Genomic DNA, 19494 nt, shown 5'->3' with positions numbered 1-19494 from the left:
ACACTGGATCATTCAAAGATCTACAATGAACTTCTGGAGTGAGTTTACTGCACGGAAAGTAAAGGGGCCGAATAATATTGTACGCCCCACTTTTCAGTTTTTGAATATCCACAAAAATTTAAAATAACCAATAAATTTAGTTCAACTTCACAATTGTGTTCCACTTGTTGTTGATTCTTCACCAAAAATTTACATTTGGTATCTTTATGTTTGAAGCTTGATATGTGGGAAAAGGTTGAAAAGTTCCAGGGGGCCGAATACTTTCGCAAGACACTGTATATGGCTCCATTTCTACTTTTAAAGCTGAAAGCTGTTGCTAAAAGGGCTTTTCTCACAATAGTTACAGTATAGTAGGTATATACATGTCTGATCACTGGTACCCTTCCAATCACTAGTACAGGGGTCCTGAGAGCCCTCCCATCCTCCTCCGTGCAGAGAACTTTGAATGGAGCGGCTTTTACACACACGTGATGCTGCTTCAATTCAATGGAATCTGTCACCAGGTTTTTGCCACCTAATCTGAGAAGACCATAACGTAGAGAGAGACACCCTGATTCCAGTGATGTGTCACTTACTGGGCTGCTTACTGTAGTTTTGAGAAAATTGCTGTTAGATTAGCAGAGGATTATCACTAGAGGACTAGTAACCCTGCTGCCATGTATTCCTCCATATTCAAAAGCTTTGTATAACCCAGTCACTAATATTGATTGGAAGCTTTCTGGCTATGCACAACGTACCCAGGAAGCTGCCAACCACTGATGTGGATGGGGTTACACAGAGCTCAGCAGTAAAAACACTGATAGATTTGTCTCAGATAAAACAGTGATTTTACGAAAACTGCAGCAAGCCAGCCAATAAGTGATTCATCTTTGGAATTGGGGTCATGCTTCTGTTAGATGGGGTAGCAAAAACCTGGTGGCAGATTCCTTTTAAAGGCAATAAAACTGCAATTGGCTGTGTACATCAGCCCCAAAGACATTGAAATGACAAGGTGCATGCTTGACAATGACTTAATTAAAAATGTAATGAGAGCTCCATACTGGGCCCACAGTAATTCCAATTATCACCTATTCCCTGTAAGGGCATCTTTCAAAGTGTTTTAAATGGAAAGATATGATGATTCACAGCAGAAGTGAACTATTTATTTTCTCAAGGGGCCACCTGAGAGACTGTTACTGTTGTGGAGGGCCGAACCAACAGACCAAATTTAATTCTGATTATTTGTTTTTTTTTATTTTATTTGAATTTTTATCACTAAATATTAGGCAGAATTAAGTCTATTGGTGCTGGTGGGATGCATTTTACACTTTTTTTTTACTTGCTCTCTGGCATAAATGGAGGGAAAAGTGGTGGTGGACCGATTTATCCACTCACTACCTAAGTCCATGGAATGCTAGGCTGCCAAGGAGATCCCCAGAATGCAGATGACCTCATGGAGCCTCATGGACAAATACTTGGCTTTGGAGAACTCCCCAAGCAATCAAGGAACCCTCCTTTCACCTTTCTCTGATATCCAAAAGGGGCCCAAGTCCATGTCTGAGGGGCGCTCAAAGGTCCAGGAGGGGTCAGAGCTGGTTTCAAGGGGTACATCTCACACCATTGTCTATTGGCATTATACCCGGGTCATATAATAGCCCACTGACTTAAAGTTAAACTAGGCATTACGGGAGACCTGTCTCTGCGGGTGTGCACTTCCCCTGCTGATGATTGAGCACTCTTAAGCAGGCTGCATCATGCAGGGAAGAACACGCCATTCTCTCCTCACTGATCTCTGCAGCTACTGGGTAGAGTATCTATCATTACAAACTCTTCCGGCTCCGATCTCCGAGGGCTGTCAGCTCTCGCCCTTCCTTCGCACTGACTACCATGAAATGAGATGGGGAAGTGTTTGTAATGATCCATAACTCAGCTCTGCTGTAGCTCCACACAGTAGTTAGTTGCAGAGATCACTGAGGAGAGGAGGGCGTATTCTTTTCTCCCCTGCATGATGTTGACCGCTTATATTGGTCAACCTCATGCAGGTGAAAAAGTACACTCCCCCAGAGACAAATCTCTGGTAATGCCCAGTTGAACTACAACATAACTTAAACTTTTCAAGCTAGTATCTCTGCAACGGACAGAAGAGATTAAAAAAAAAGCAGCTCTGCATCCATTATTCCGTTTTGTGGTCAGTTCAACATGCTCAAACTGGTGAAAGAAAGGTCCTCTTTAAATAATATATCCTTTTTTGTTTTACAGAATGTTTCTCCCAGTTGTGGTGTATAGGTTGGAGAGATACTTCATGTTATAAAAAATGAGATGTTTTGCATCCATTATACAGAAGCACAACATGTTAATGGGAAAAAAGATATTTTAATAAAGAGGAAATATACTGTAACAATGCTACTCACTTGGGAGTGATCTGAGGTATCACAGGAACTGTTCTATTTAAAGTCTGGCTGGTTTATTTCAGTCCTCATAAACCACATCACAGGAAAACTTTAAATTCAGACCTTCTTTTCCAGCATAAAGTAAAACATAGCGCATAAAGTCCACACAATAGTGCTGGTTAGCCTGCCTGGCTTAGAGTCTAGCTTCTTAGTCCTTTAGCAAAAGCACTCAATCCAGGAGATCTGCACACCTCCACACACACAGCCATTTGTGAGACAAACATCTCATTTACCAAGTGAACCATACTCAGGAGTAGGGATATGGTGAGCAGCCTTTCAGTTGCTCCTAATCAACCTATCATAGCTGATTAACCTCCTTTTGTCCTATATCCACTACTCCATTTATTTTTCATCCACTTTGTGTCTAACAGCCACCAAATATAGTGCGAGCAATAATGTTGTTATTCTACCCTGCAGGTCTACAGGACTATGAAGCTGCCATTAAGATTGACCCTACCAACCTAAATGTGAAATCTGATGCGGAGAAAATTAGACGGATCATCCAAGGCACCAGTTTAGGTCCTGAATAATTGGCTATGTTCTTTTCCACTGTTTCCACAATTTTGTACATTTACACCGAGTGTACAATATGCAACGTGTATTTTTATTATGTGACTATCTTTTGCTATAAGTATGTATTAATATAAGGACATTACATTTTTCCAATAAATGATCGTTACTGTGGGATTTCTTTTTACCTCTCTTATCTCAGACCTCAAGACTTTGGATCATACATGGAAGTGTGGTCATATTTATTCTTCTTCATTCTTTATCAAGGATGATCACATGAACAGTCCTAATTCCATTAAAATATAAATCAGATGTGACCATGGTTTCCGCCAGTATCTGTATTAGATTAAAGTCTATAGTATCAGGAACATCCACCATCTAATGTAAGGCCCCCTTCACACATCCATATAAAACGCGTATGTGTAAAACTGGTACCGGTGTCATCAGGAATATTACAACAATAAAAACACATTTATGTAAAATCAAAAATAAACAAAAGTACACATTTCGTATTGCCATATTCGAACAACCTGATCTAGAAAAATGTCCAACTAGTTAACCCTACAGTGAACACTGTGGGGGAAAAAAAGTTTAAAAAAAACAACAACAAAAAAACTATGCTTTATCATCCTACTGCTGGAAAAAAATGGAATAAAACGATATAAAAAAAGACGAATTTAAATAATAATGGTATAGCTGAAAACGTTATCTTGTCCCGCAAAAAAAAAAAAAAAAGCCACCCTACAGCTGTCAGCGGAAAAAAAAAAGTGGAATAAAAGTAACCTATAGTGCTCAGAATACAGGGAGGCAAAACCAATATTTTTTTCTATAAAATTGTTTTTATTGTGTAGAAGCAACAAAACAAAAATTATATAAATATGGCATCGCTGTAATCATACTGACTGAAAGAATAAAGCTGCCTTAGCACTTTTACCACAAGGTGAATAGCATAAAGAAAAAGCAAACCATTTGAGTTGCTGTTTTTTGTTCATTCTGCCTCCCAAAAATCGGAACAGAAAGTGATCAAAAAGTCAGGTGCCCGAAAATGGTTCCAATAAAAACGTCAGCTCGTCCCGCAAAAAATAAGCCCTCAAATGACTCTGTTGACAGAAAAATTATAGCTTTCAAAATATAGCAATGCAAAAACTATTCTAAAAAAAATGTTTTTAGTGTGTAATAGCAGCCAAACTTAAAAAAATATATAAATCTGGTATCACTGTAATCGCATAGAATAAAGTAGTCTAATAACTTACACCGCACAAGAAACAGCGTAAAAAGAAAACAATTCACCTGCTGTTGATTTGTTCATTCTGCCTCCCAAAGACCGCAGCAAGGCTCAGTGCACATTTATCCTGTGCTCTATGCTGAGAGCTTATACCAGGGCTTGTAAATCTCTGAAATACATGATTCAGACGAAACACTCAGCGGAAGATTCCCTATGATGAGGCAGATGGAGGCACTGTGGACACCGTATGGCCTATGATCTGGTGGTGTATCTTTTGTTGTGCACATAAGCACAGTCTACCACAGTTTTGTCCACTTCTGTAAAGCCGGATACCGCCGAAAAGGGGCCAAATGAAGTCCAGAGTAACTTTGCTGCCTTAGAGAATGGATCAGTCTGGGGTTTCATCAGATTAATGTATTTTGTAGATTTAGAAAGAAACCACAATGTAAGTGCTCAGCGTAGAACAAAGGATAAATGTGATTGAAAATGTTCTTTACCCCAAAATGCCACCAATAAAACCTTCTACTCAACCCACGAAAAAAAAACAACAAATCTTCACTCAGGTTCGTCATCTGTTAACAGAAATATAGGGGTGTCCACATTACTGGTACAACAAAGGCTCTTGAAAAGTGACGTGGATCCCAGCACATATGGGGTATCCCAGTGTTCAGGTAAAATTGCACAACAAATTGTAAGGTCCATTTTCTCCTGTTGTCCTTGTGAAAATGAAAACTTTGGGGCTAAAACAACATATTTGTGGAAAAACACATTTTTAATTTTCAAGGTCCATTGTTTTAAAAATTCCATGATGTCTAGTGATGCGCACTACACTTCTAGATAAGTTCCTTGAGGGATGTAGTTTACAAACGGGTCACTTGTGGGGAGATCTCCACTTTTTAGACACATCTGGGGCTCTCCATACACAACATGGCGTCCGCTATCTATTCCAGGCAATTTTGCACTCAGTCAAATAGCAATCCTTCCCTTCTGAACCCTGTGTATTGGCGTACTCAAGAGAAATTCCACAACAAATTGTATGGTCTATTTTCTCCTGTTACCTTTGTGAAAATGAAAAATGTGGGACTAAAGCAACATTTTTTTGGGGAAAAAGACAAAAGTGTGGTTTTCAGCACCTTGAGTGGTGCAGTTTTTAAAATTTAACTTTTGAGTACCGTATTTTCTTTGTTACAGGCCCCTCAAAGCCATTTCAAATGTGATGTGCGCCCTAAAAAATAGGTTTTGTAAATTGTTGGAAAAATGTAAAATTGCTGATAAACTTTTAACACTTCTAACTTCGTAACAAAAAAAAGATGTTTCAAAAATGATGCTGATCTGAAGTAGACGTGTGAAAAATGTTAAATAATTATTTTGTGTGGTATAACTATCTGATTTAAAGTGCATCAAAAATTCAAACTTTGAAAATTGTGAAATGTTGTCATTTTTTATATTTTCATAAACGCAAATCATATCGACCAAAATTTACCACAGTCATGAAAAACCAATCTCTGAATCTGTGGGATCCGTTGAAAAGTCATGGGAAACAATCTGCTTGTTATAGCTTTGCACCTTTATGTATACTGTGAGGCAGTGATTGGTGTTACATGTAGGGGGTCGCTGTGTGTTCCCCCCAGGATGCGCACGGAGGCGTATTGAGGCCATGGGAGTGCATTGCAGTCACAGGCGTAGCTGTAATTGCAATGTGGAATAAAAAGTGAGTATTGGTTCTGGGCATCCTATGTGTCCAGAGCAGATTTAGGGAAAACCTGCTCTTGGCTTTTGTGTTTTGAAGCAGACTGCAGAATGGTAGTCGTGCAGTCCGTTACATTCCTGGCCGGGTTTTCCATGTGGCTGAAGGGCACAGGTTCCTTGTAAAAACCTCTGAAATAAAGGGTTGGATGTGTCAGGATCAGAGTCCATGTCAGTTTGATGTTTGTAAGAGTGCAGAGCAGAAGGCTCTCCAGAGCTCCACCTGTGTGAAACAACACGGGCCACCAGAGCCAAATAGCCCCGGGAGCTGAAAGGCCTTGCACCCACAGCGTACACAGCGGTGCAGTCGCTCACGGTCATAAAGGTGGACTGGCATGTTTATCGGCTGCAAACTGGAGGATATGGTTCCCGGCTACTATCCGGAGGATATTGTGTACTGTGTTTTGCTGTGAGTTGAACATTAGACTTTTGTTTTGAACTTTGCTGGGTCACTTCCTCATCACTGCATAGTGTGCTACCACTACACTACAATACGTAATTATTATAATTGAAATAATCAAACTAATCGATCGGAGGTAGAAATCACCATTTATTACATTTTACATTGCAGCTTTTTATTCCAATATTGCAGAACAGTCATCAAAAATACAAATCTAGAGAGAATGTACAGAAATAGTTTGTTCTCCTATAGGTACCATGAATTATAATGTATTGTGCAGGTGCATACAGTCGTGCACCCGACTCTTATCAAGCACAGTATTCAGAGAGTGATTCCTGTACATGCCACAAGTACCCAGGTGTTCTGAAAACTGCTGAGAGACAGGGTAGTGGTAACATGGCGCCATTTCATAGGATAGTCGTACGGCTCCATATTCACTGGAGGTCGTTCTGAACAGGATGCTTCCTTGTCTGGCCTGGAATACGTTGCTTGTGGAAGTCCTGGGATTCATGGTACAGGAGAACACAGGGTTACCAAGGATCATGCAGGAAGATCCGCTATTCTCCTTCTGGGTTTCAGGAAGGACAGGTGACCCTTGGAATGAAGACATCTTCTTCCAGTGAATTAAAAGTCTATATTAAGAAATGACAGAAATATGAAAGAACTAAAATTATTGAGATAAAAATAAACATTTGTTTGTCATGTTAGTGCTCTGATGGGTATATACTAGGAGGAGCGGCTTTTCTGCGTCCGCAACACCACAAAGAACCCCCCCCCCAAAAAAAAGACTGCAAGGTAAGTGAAACAGGAACATGCCAAAGGCCCCCTTAGGCTGTATGCACGTAGCGTTTTTTTCAGTGCAGATTTGTCACAAAAATAAAAAACAGGTTTCCTGATGCCAGCAAAGTGAACGAGAATCCTGAAGCCTCATTCGCACGTTGCTTATTTGTGATGTGCAGTCACTGGAGAGCCTCTTCCAATCCCAGTGATACTTAGATCGTTGGTTTTTTTGTGACACATTCTATTTTATTATAGTGGTAATTTTAGGTTGACACAATGGGCGTTTATGAAAATATCAGAAAATTGGCAGGAAATGTATAAACATTTGCAATTTTTACACTTTGAATTTTTCTGCCTTATTCAATTGAAGAAAAATGGCACCCCTTGACGTATTCAAAACATCATTCAGGAAGTTTGTTAACCCTTAAAATGCTACAAAGAAATGAATGCAAAGTGGAATGAAAAAGTAAAAAAAATGATAGTCTTTGAACAAACATGTTACTTTAGCCTCAAAATGTTCATTTCCACAATATGTAATGAGAGAAAGAGCTCCCAAAAATGTGTAAAGTAATGTCTACTGGAACACGATGATATTTGTGGTGTTTGGGCAAACGGCAGGGCACTGAAAAGAGAAGGCGCTATTTGACAAATTTGGTTGAAATTTACTGCCGACACCTCGCATCAGCAGAGCCCTTAAGGGGTTGAATTAACGAAACCTCCCACGTGTGACCCCACTTTGGAAACTGCACCCCCCTCAATTTATCCATCTAATGGTGTGGTGACCTTCTTGGACACACAGATGCTTCACAAAACATTTACAACATTGGGACGTGAAAATTAAAAATGATGTGTTTTCCACGAAAATTATGTTTCAGACCCAAAATTTCCCTTTTCATTAAGGCAGCGGGAAAAGATTTCGGGTGCTATGCCACATTAAGGCTGTGTTTCCACGTTCAGGAAACGCTGCTTGTTTGACGCTGCGCAGCGCTGCAGCGTCAAACAAGCAGCGTCCAGATGTTCCTGCATAGTGGAAGGGATTTGATGAAATCCCGTCTCCACTATGCGTGGAAACCCGCACGCGGCGGCCCTGCGACTACGGACATGCTGCGCGTCTTTTCAGATCGCAGCATGTCCGTACACCTTGCGGGGACGCAGCGTCCCCGCAAGGCATATCACAGGGCCCTATGGGAGCGAGCGATCATCCCGGATGTGAAGAGTTAACACATCCGGCATGATCGCGTCCCATTAAGGGGGCGGGGCTTAGCGCCGAGCGGCTTCGCCGCTGCGGCGATACCGTCGGCCGTACGGAACGTGGAGACATACCCTAGGGTATGTGCACACGTCAGGATTTTGTCAGGATTTTGTCAGGCTTTTTCCTCAGGTTTTGTAGCCAAAACCAGGAGTGGGTGATAAATGCAGAAGTGGTGCATATGTTTCTATTATACTTTTCCTCTAATTGTTCCACTCCTGGTTTTGGCTCCAAAACCTGATGAAAAATCCTGACAAAATCCTGAGAAAATCCTGACGTGTGCACATACCCTACAGCACCCAAAGGGGTGTGAGGAGCCTTATGATCCCACAGGTGCTTCTCCAAATATTAGAATGCTGGGTTGTGGAAATGAAAAATTACATTTCTTTTCCAGGAAAATGTTGTCTTATCCCCAAATTTTTCATTATCACAAGGGGCAATAGGCGTAAGGCTATGTGCCCACGTTCAGGAATGTCAGCAGAATTTTCCTGAGCATATACGGACTCCTTTCGCAGGAAATCCGCTCACATTTTTTTCGTATTTTTTTCCGGAGGTATACAATAATATAGCGGCAAATCCGCAGATTTTCCACAAAATTAACCCCTCTCTGACCTCGGACGGGATAGTACGTCCGAGGTCAAAACCCCCACTTTGATGCAGGCTCCGGCGGTGGGCCCGCATCAAAGCCGGGACATGTCAGCTGTTTTGAACAGCTGACATGTGCCCGCAATAGCGGCGGGTGAGATCGCGATTCACCCGCCGCTATTAACTAGTTAAATGCCACTGTCAAACGCAGACAGCGGCATTCAACCGATGCTTCCGGCCATCGGGCCAGAAATGAGCCCATCGCTGACCCCCGTCACATGATCGGGGGTCAGCGATGCTTCTGCATAGTAACCATAGAGGGCCTTGAGACCTCTATGGGTACTGATGCCGGCCTGCTGTGAGCGCCCCCCTATGGTCGGCGCTTATAGCACGACTGCAATTCAGCTACATAGCAGCGATCTCATGATCGATGCTATGTAGCAGAGCCGATCGAGTTGTGCCAGCTTCTGTTGAAGGCTATTGAAGCATGGCAAAGGTTAAAAAATAAATATATATATATATATATATATATATATATATATATATATATATATATATATATATATATATATATATATATATATATATATATATATATATATATATATATATATGAGTCAATCACCCCCTTTTCGCCCCATTCAACAATAAAAAAAAATAAAAATCAAACGTACACATATTTGGTATCGTCGCGTTCAGAATCACCCGATCTATCAGTGAAAAAAAGCATTAACCTGATCGCTATACAGCGTAGCGAGAAAAAAATTGAAACACCAGAATTACGTTTTTTTTTGGTCGCTGCGACATTGCATTAAAATGCAATAACTGGCGATCAAAAGAACGTATCTGTACAAAAGTGGTATAAATAAAAACACCAGCTTGGAACGCAAAAAATAAGCCCCCAACCGACCCCAGATCACGAAAAATGGAGACGCTACAAGTATCGGAAAATGGCGCAATTTTTTTTTTTTTAGCAAAGTTTAGAATTTTTTTTCACCACTTAGATAAAAGAGAACCTAGACATGTTTGGTGTCTATGAACTCGTAATGACCTGGAGAATCATAATATCAGTATATTAATTAATTATATTAATATTAATATACAGTATATTAATTAATTAATATTAGTTTTAGTATTTAGTGAACCTAGTAAAAAAGCCAAACAAAAAACAAGTGTGGGATTGCACTTTTTTTTGCAATTTAACCGCACTTTAATTTGAATTTTTTCCCCGTTTTCTAGTACACAACATGGTAAAACCAATAATGTCGTTCAAAAGTACAACTCGTCCCGCAAAAAATAAGCCCTCACATGGCCATATTGATGGAAAAATAAAAAAAAGTTATGGATCTGGGAAGGAGGGGAGCGAAAAACGAACACGGAAAAATGGAAAATCCCAAGGCCATGAACGGGTTAATGATCATGCTGCGTTTTTTTCCGTGATGTGTTTTTTTGCGGAAAAAAATGCAGCATGGGCACAAAAATTGCAGAATGCATTAAAATGATGGGATGCTTAATGTAAGCGTTTTTTTAAGTGTTTCTCAGTGGAAAACCACTGAAAAAACGCGAAAAATCCTGAATGTGGGCACATAGCCTTAATGGAACCCACAATTTATAAAGCAATTTCAAGAATGTGGTCAGAAACTGCAATTTGCAGTAGCAGGACTTGGAAGCGGAGAATCACCATTTGGCTTCTGGAACTTATTATTCCACGGATAATTCTCCAATTTGGCTGTGTGAAAATGAAAAATTACATGAATGGTTAAATGAGTTGTCTAGGATTTACCAATTGATTACCTACCTCAATATGAGATCGGTGGGGGTCGGACACCAGCACCAATCATCTGATAAGTATTTTCCGTTGATAGATGTGAATAGAGACTTGTTTTTTGCGGGCTGAGTTGATATTTTTTTAGTGCTATTTGGAGAACATATCAGTTTTTATTCTGCTTTTTAGGAGCAAATAAGCGGCAATTAAAGTATGATTTGTCATCTTATTTTTACACGGTTCGCCATGTGGTAAAAGTGGTGATGTGACCTTATGCTTCAGGTCAGTATGATTAGTGATGCTACGATTATACAATTTTTTTTTGTTTTTGTTTCCTTTTCCACACGAATAACACTTGTATTAGAAAAATACCGTAGCTTTTTTTTGTGCATCACCAAAGAATGAGAGCTATAACTTTATATATACCGTATATACTCGAGTATAAGCCGACCCGAGTATAAGCCGACCCCCCTAATTTTGCCACAAAAAAACTGGGAAAACTTATTGACTCGAGTATAAGCCTAGGGTGGAAAAAGCAGCAGCTACTGGTGAATTTCAAAATTAAAAATAGATGCTCCATACCGTTCATTATTGCCCCATAGATGCTCCACATAAAGCTGTGCCACATATAATGCTCTGCACTGTTCATTATGGCCCCATAGATGCTCCACATAAAGCTGTGCCATATATAATGCTCTGCACCGTTCAGTATAGCCCCATAGACGCTCCACATAAAGCTGCCCCATATATAATGCTCTGCACAGTTCATTATGGCCCCATAGATGCTCCACATAAAGCTGTGCCATATATAATGCTCTGCACCGTTCAGTATAGCCCCATAGACGCTCCACATAAAGCTGCCCCATATATAATGCTCTGCACAGTTCATTATGGCCCCATAGATGCTCCATAGAAAGCTGTGCCATATACAATGCTCTTCACCTTTGATTATGGCCCCATAGATGCTCCATAGAAACCTGTGCCATATAAAATGCCCTGCACCTTTGATTATGGCCCCATAGATAGCTGTGCCATATACAATGCTCTGCACCTTTGATTATGGCCCCATAGATAGCTGTGCCATATATAATGCCCTGCACCTTTGATTATGGCCCCATAGATAGCTGTGCCATATAAAATGCTCTGCACCTTTGATTATGGCCCCATAGAAAGCTGTGCCATATACAATGCTCTGCACCTTTGATTATGGCCCCATAGATAGCTGTGCCATATACAATGCTCTGCACCTTTGATTATGGCCCCATAGATAGCTGTGCCATATACAATGCTCTGCACCTTTGATTATGGCCCCATAGATAGCTGTGCCATATACAATGCTCTGCACCTTTGATTATGGCCCCATAGATAGCTGTGCCATATACAATGCTCTGCACCTTTGATTATGGCCCCATAGATAGCTGTGCCATATACAATGCTCTGCACCTTTGATTATGGCCCCATAGATGCTCCACATAAAGCTGTGCCATATATAATGCTCTGCACCGTTGCCCCATAGATGCTCCACATAAATCTGTGCAATACACAATGTTGCTGCTGCTGCAATAAAAAAAAACAAAAACACATACCTCTCTTGCTTGCAGCTCCTCAGCGTCCCGTCTCGGCGTCTCTCCGCACTGACTGTTCAGGCAGAGGGCGGCGCGCACACTAGTACGTCATCGCGCCCTCTGACCTGAACAGTCAGAACAAGAGGACGCGAAGACAGAGCGGCGCTCGGCGTGTGGAACGCGGACAGGTAACTATGACATACTTACCTGCTCCCGGCGTCCCTGGCTCCTTATCCCGGACAGATGGTCTCCGGGTGCCGCAGCCTCTTCCTCTGTCAGCGGTCACCGTTACCGCTGATTAGAGGAATGAATTTGCGTCTCCACCCCTATGGGAGTGGAGTCCATATTCATTTCTCTAATGAGCGGTACCATGTGACCGCTGAACAGGGGACGAGCTGCGGCACCGAAGACCGTGGGACGGGCAGGGGGAGCGCCAGGACTAGGTGAGTATGTGACACGCTCTCTCCCCCTCACCCGCCGACCCCACCGCCGACCGTGACTCGAGTATAAGCCGAGAGGGGCACTTTCAGCCCAAAAATTTGGGCTGAAGATCTCGGCTTATACTCGAGTATATATGGTAGTTTTTGGCAGAGAGCGCTTGTTTGGGTTTTTATGAGGGATGACTTGCAGTTTTTGTAGGTACAACTTTGAACTACCTAACATTCTTTATTTTTGGGTAGCAAAGTGAACAAAAAAACCAGCAACTCATGAATTGTTTTTAGTGTTTTAACGCCGTTCACCGGGAGGGAAAAGTTATAAGCAAACATTTTTCTTCCACTCAGTAATATTGCATTGATACCACATTAAGGCTACTTTCACACTTCCGTCGCAATGCGTCGGGCCGACGGACGCTGTGAAATAACTGCAAGACGTGGGCGGTGGATGCAGTTTTACAACGCATCCGCTGCCCATTCTGCAGTCCAGGGATGAGGGGGCGGAGTTTCGGCCACGCATGCGTGGTCGAAAATGGCGGATGCGACGCACAAAAAAAGTTACATTGAATTTTTTTTGTGCGTCGTGGCCGCCAAAACACGACGCATCCATTGCACGTCGGATGCGACGTGTGGCCATACGTCGCTAATGCAAGTTTATGGAGAAAAAACACATCCTGCTGGCAACTTTGCAGGATTAATTTTTTCTCCAAAACGACGCATTGCGACGTCCGCCATAAGACAGAAGTGTGAAAGTAGCCTAACACTGTTTTTTAATATTTTGCACATTAAAAAATACTTTTTGAAAATAAATTTTTATTTTTTTTTGCGATGCCAGCCAAATTCTGATAGCTATAATTTTTTTTACATTTTTTCCCAACAGAGCTAAACTAGAGCTTGTTTTTTTTGTGGAATGAGATGACCTTTTAAGTGATACCGTTTTTTTAATACATTACAAAGTTATTACTTTTTTTTTTAATCATATTTCTGTGTGTGTTATTATGATGAAAAAGTTATATTCTTGAAGGTTTTTTATTCTTTTATGGTGTACACCATAGGATAGTTTTTATAGATCAGGATAAAAAGATAGTTTTATGGAATCAGGGCAATCTGGACATGGTGATACCAATTTATGTGTACTTTTTTTTTTTGGTTGTTTTCTTTTCATAGAAACTGTTTTTAGTAGCAAAACATTTTTCCACATTTATTTTTCATAATTTTACACTTTTTTTTTAAATTTTTTTAACTGTGTTCCAACACAGGATTTCAACTTTCACCTGTCTGGAATGCTTATGCAAAGCGGGTTTTAAGACCTGTCATACTCTGTCACTTGACACAGACAGTAAACATGTAAGCCCTGCCTAACAGGTCTCTGGAAGTGGTGACCCTCCAAGGCATTACTCAGAATGGGGTCATAATGGCAACCTTTGGCACCAAGCAACCATCTAGATGCCGCTGACTCTTATTATATACAGTCATCTCCTCTCCATGTGCTTTCCTCCTGGTCTATGGCCTTTTTTTCCTGTGTACAACCCCATTCCTTTTCACCTGTATTTCTAACATTGAGAGAAATGGAAGAGGGGAGCAGGAGCTCTGACAAATCTACATCTCTGAAGATCACTCTGTTGGAAAATTGCTAGGCATATTTTAAAAGACTATTTAGGGTATGTGCACACGCTGCGGATCCGCAGCTGTTTTCCATGCGTTGTACAGTACCATGTAAACCTATGGAAAACAAAATCCGCAGTGCACATGCTGCGGAAAAAACGCACAGAAACGTAGCGGTTTATTCCGCAGCATGTCAATTCTTTGTGCTGATTCCGCTGCGATTTACACCTGCTCCTCAATAGGAATCCGCTGGTGTAAAACCGCAGGTGGAATCCGCACAAAAACCGCGGTAATTCCGCAGTGCAGTTTACCTGCGAATTTACAAAAACAGGTGAGGAAAAATCCGCAGACATCCCACCTACGTGTGCACATACCCTTAAAAGTATCTTAACTTTGCATTCTAGAAGGTGTAGTGCAGCGGGGTTGGTGCAGTGCGACAGATAGGCAGGGACCACAGAAAGTTCAACATAAATGGAGTCTTTATTTTTAGAACTCACACATAGGAGTGATGTCCTCAGGATCGCAGTCGGGTTTCCATAAACACAGTCCAGAACTCAAAACCCGTTGTCGCGGACAATGGCACTGCTGTAACTCCTGGGTGCGTCAGACGCTTTGAGTTCCCTGGCTCTGTGTTATCTCCACACACAGCTGGGTTGCACAGAGCCTCCTACTCTGCAGCTTGCAAACTGCAAACAGACACACCCAAGGCAAAACTGATAGATTTAAAGGGAACCTGTCACCTGAATTTGGCGGGACCAGTTTTGGGTCATATGGGCGGGGTTTTCGGGTGTTTGATTCACCCTTTCCTTACCCGCTGGCTGCATGCTGGCCGCAATATCGGATTGAAGTTCATTCTCTGTCCTCCGTAGTACCCGCCTGCGCAAGGCAATCTTGCCTTGCACACGCGCAGTATGCTTTGCCCAACTGCGGGCAAAGCCGAAAAGCATTAGTGCGCATGCGCCGGCGCACTATGTCCCGGAACACAGCGAAATACTTCCGGGACATAGTGCGCCGGCGCATGCGCACTAATGCTTTTCGGCTTTGCCCGCAGTTGGGCAAAGCATACTGCGCGTGCGCAAGGCAAGATTGCCTTGCGCAGGCGTGTACTACAGAGGACAGAGAATGAACTTTAATCCAATATTGCGGCCAGCATGCAGCCAGCGGGTAAGGAAAGGGTGAATCAAACACCCGAAAACCCCGCCCATATGACCGAAAACCGGTCCCGCCAAATTCAGGTAACAGGTTCCCTTTAACAGGTTTTCCTAAACATCTGACTGGGTCACTACTTGGACCCAATCCATTCTTTCTTTTATTTTGCCTTTTGACTCACAGGGGTCCTGCTGTGAATAAAACACGCTCCAGCGGGTTTAATAAAACTCCGTCCGCATCCTGGGGGACACATATCGACCCTCGCATATGATCCCCCTCACTGCCTCACAAAAAGAAATAAAAAAGCAAATGTGTGCATGAACGTTAACCCCTTAGTGACAGAGCCAATCTGCTACTTAATGACCAAGCCAATTTTTACAATTCTGACCACTGTCACTTTATGAGGTTATAGCTCTGTAACGCTTCAATGTATCCCACGGATTCTGACATTGTTTTTTCTTGACATATTGTACCTCATGTTAGTGGTAAAATTTCTTTGATATAACTTGCGTTTATTTATGAAAAAAATGGAAATTTGGCGAAAATTTTGCAATTTTCAAGCTTTTAATTTTTGTACCCTTAAATCAAAGAGTGGTGTCACACAAAGTAGTTAATAAGTAACATTTCCCACATGTTAACATTACATCAGCACAATCTTGGAAACAATTTTGTTAGGACGTTATAAGGGTTAAAAGTTGACCAGCGATTTCTCATTTTTCCAACAAAATTTACAACACCATTTTTTTTAGGGATCACCTCACACTTGAAGTGAGTTTGAGGGGGGAGGGGCAATATAACAGAAAATACCCCAAAATTACACCATTCTAAAATCTGCACCCCCCCCTCATGGTGCGCAAAACCACATTCAAGAAGTTTGTTAACCCTTCAGGTACTTCACGAGAACTAAAGCAATGTGGAAGGAAAAAAAATGAACATTTTAGTTATTTCACAAAAAATTTACTGTGGAACCAATTTTTTTTTTTATTTACACAAGGGTATCAGGAGAAAATTGACCACAAAATTTGTTGTGCAATTTCTTCTGAGTACGCTGATACCCTGTATGTGGGGGAAAGCAACTTGGCGCATGGCAGGGCTCAGAAGGGAGGGAGCACCATTTTACTTTTTGAACACAAAATTGGCTGGAATCAATGGTGGGCGCCATGTCGAATTTGGAGACCCCTGATGTACCTAAACAGTGGAACCCCCAAATTCTAACTCCAACCCTAACCTCAACATACCCCTTACCCTAATCCCAACCCTAACCACAACACACCCCTTACCCTAATCCCAACTACAACCCTAGCCCCAACACACCCTTAACCCTAATTCCAACCCTAACCACAACCCTAGCCTCAACACAACCCTAACCCCAACCCTAACCCAACCCTAAACCCAACCCTAACGGAAAAATGGAAATACATTTTATTATTTTATTAATTTTACCTAACTAAGGGGGTGATAAAGGGGGGTTTGAGTTACTATTTTTTTATTTTGATTGTGATAGGGTGTATCACAGTGATCAAAATGAACCAATAGGAAAAATTTCTTATTGTTGCCGGGTACTGGCCGGCAGATCTCGGCAAGCGCCGGAGCACTGAGCATGCGCCCGTCATTTTCTTCCCGTAAGAAAACGTTGACGGCCAAGGGACAGGACCAGGGGATGCAGGAGGGACTCAGCGGACCCCATTTCTCTCTTCTCTGATGTGCTAGATCATATCAGAGGAGAGAGAAATTAAATGGGATGACTTTTTTTTTTTTTGCCGGTGATCGCAACACTGGAGTCGGTAAAAACCAACCCAAATCATGATCTCTGGTGTCTCAGCGGATCGGCAGCGGATCGGCAGCGGATCGGCCGCGGATCCGCAGCGGATTGGCCGCGGATCCGCAGCGGATTGGCCGCGGATCCGCAGCGGATTGGCCGCGGATCCGCAGCGGATTGGCCGCGGATCCGCAGCGGATTGGCCGCGGATCCGCAGCGGATTGGCCTCTGCGAATTCGAAGCAGTTTTCCATCAGGTTTACAGTACCATGTACACCTAAGGAAAACCAAATCCGCTGTGCCCATGGTGCGGAAAATTCCGTGCAGAAACGCTGCATTGTATTTTCCGCAGCATGTCAATTCTTTGTGCAGATTCCGCAGCGTTTTACACCTGTTCCTCAATAGGAATCCGCAGGTGAAATCCGCACAAAAAAACACTGGAAATCTGCTGTAAATCCGCAGGTAAAACGCAGTGCCTTCTACCTGCAGATTTTTCAAAAATCGTGCGGAAAAATCTCACACGAATCCGCAACGTGGGCACATAGCCTTAGGGTTGGAATTAGAGTTAGGGTTGGAATTAGGGCTAGGGTTTGAAATAGGGTTAAGATTAGGCTTGTGGTTAGGGTTACGGATAGGGTTAGGGGTGTGTTGGGGTTACAGTTGTGGTTAGGGTTACGGTTGGGATTAGGGTTAGGATTAGGGTTGGAATTAGGGTTACGGGTGTGTTGCGGTTAGGGTTGTGGTTAGGGGTGTGTTGGGGTTAGGGTTGTGATTAGGGTTATGGCTACAGTTGGGATTAGGATTAGGGGTGTGTTGGGGTTAGTGTTGAAGTTAGAATTGAGGGGTTTCCACTGTTTAGGCACATCAGGGGTCTCCAAACGCAACATGGCGCCACCATTGATTCCAGCCAATCTTGCGTTCAAAAAGTCAAATGGTGCTCCCGCCCTTCCAAGCCCCGACGTGCACCCAAACAGTGGTTTACCCCCACATTTGGGGTACCAGCGTACTCAGGACAAACTGGGCAACAACTGTTGGGGTCCAATTTCTCCTGTTACCCTTGCAAAAATAAAAAATTACTTGCTAAAACATAATTTTTGAGGAAAGAACAATTATTTTTTATTTTCACGGCTCTGCGTTATAAACTTCTGTGAAGCACTTGGGGGTTGAAAGTGCTCACCACACATCTAGATAAGTTCCTTGGGGGGTCTAGTTTCCAAAATGGGGTCACTTGTGGGGGGTTTCTACTGTTTAGGCATATCAGGGGCTCTGCAAACGTAACATGATGCCCGCAGACCATTCAATCAAAGTCTGCATTCCAAAACGTCACTACTTCCCTTCCGAGCCCCGGCATGTGCCAAAACAGTGGTTTACCCCCACATATGGGGTATCAGCGTACTCAGGAGAAACTGGACAACAACTTTTGGGGTCCAATTTCTCGTGTTACTCTTGCAAAAATAAAAAAATTCTGGGCTAAAAAAATATTTTTGAGGAAAGGAAACACATTTTTTATTTTCACGGCTCTGCGTTATAAACTTCTGTGAAGCACTTGGGGGTTCAAAGTGCTCACTACACATCTAGATAAGTTCCCTTGGGGGTCTAGTTTCCAAAATGGAGTCAATTGTGGGGAGTTCCTACTGTTTAGGCACATCAGGGGCTCTGCAAACGCAACCTGACGCCCGCAGAGCATTCCATCAAAGTCTGCATTTCAAAACGTCCCTACTTCCCTTCCGAACCCCGACGTGTGCCAAAACAATGGTTTACCCCCACATATGGGGTATCAGCGTACTCAGGAGAAACTGGACAACAACTTTTGGGGTCCAATTTCTCCTGTTACCCTTGGGAAAATAAAAAATTGTGGGCTAAAAAATCATTTTTGAGAAAAGAAAAATTATTTTTTATTTTCATGGCTCTGCGTTATAAACTTCTGTGAAGCACTTGGGGGTTCAAAGTGCTCACCACACATCTAGATTAGTTCCTTGGGAGGTCTAGTTTCCAAAATGGGGTCACTTGTGCGGGAGCTCCAATGTTTAGGCACACAGGGGCTCTCCAAACGCGACATGGTGTCCGCTAATGATTGGAGCTAATTTTCCAATCAAAAAGCCAAATGGCGTGCCTTCCCTTCCGAGCCCTGCCGTGCGCCCAAACAGTGGTTTACCCCCACATATGGGGTATCATCGTACTCAGGACAAACTGGACAACAACATTTGGGGTCCAATTTCTCCTATTACCCTTGGGAAAATAAAAAATTCTGGGCTAAAAATCATTTTTGAGGAAAGAAAAATTATTTTTTTATT

General features: G+C 42.3%; 1 protein-coding gene across 2 annotated transcripts in view; it reads left to right on the top strand.

The window, feature by feature from the left end:
• Nucleotides 1-3256, top strand: part of DNAAF4 (dynein axonemal assembly factor 4) — a 50309-nt gene extending 47053 nt beyond the window's left edge. For both annotated transcript variants that reach the window (XM_077263787.1, XM_077263786.1), the window contains exon 9: nt 2847-3256. In XM_077263787.1, coding sequence (XP_077119902.1) covers nt 2847-2959 — 113 coding nt within the window. In that variant the 3' untranslated portion in view covers nt 2960-3256. The remainder of the gene's footprint in view (nt 1-2846) is intronic.
• Nucleotides 3257-19494: the final 16238 nt, after the last annotated feature.

Source organism: Ranitomeya variabilis, chromosome 5 (genome assembly GCF_051348905.1).
Source record: "Ranitomeya variabilis isolate aRanVar5 chromosome 5, aRanVar5.hap1, whole genome shotgun sequence".
Classification (NCBI taxonomy): Eukaryota; Metazoa; Chordata; class Amphibia; order Anura; family Dendrobatidae; genus Ranitomeya; species Ranitomeya variabilis.
The sequence above is the reverse complement of the archived record's forward strand: the minus strand, read 5'-3'. Positions and strand labels throughout refer to the sequence as shown.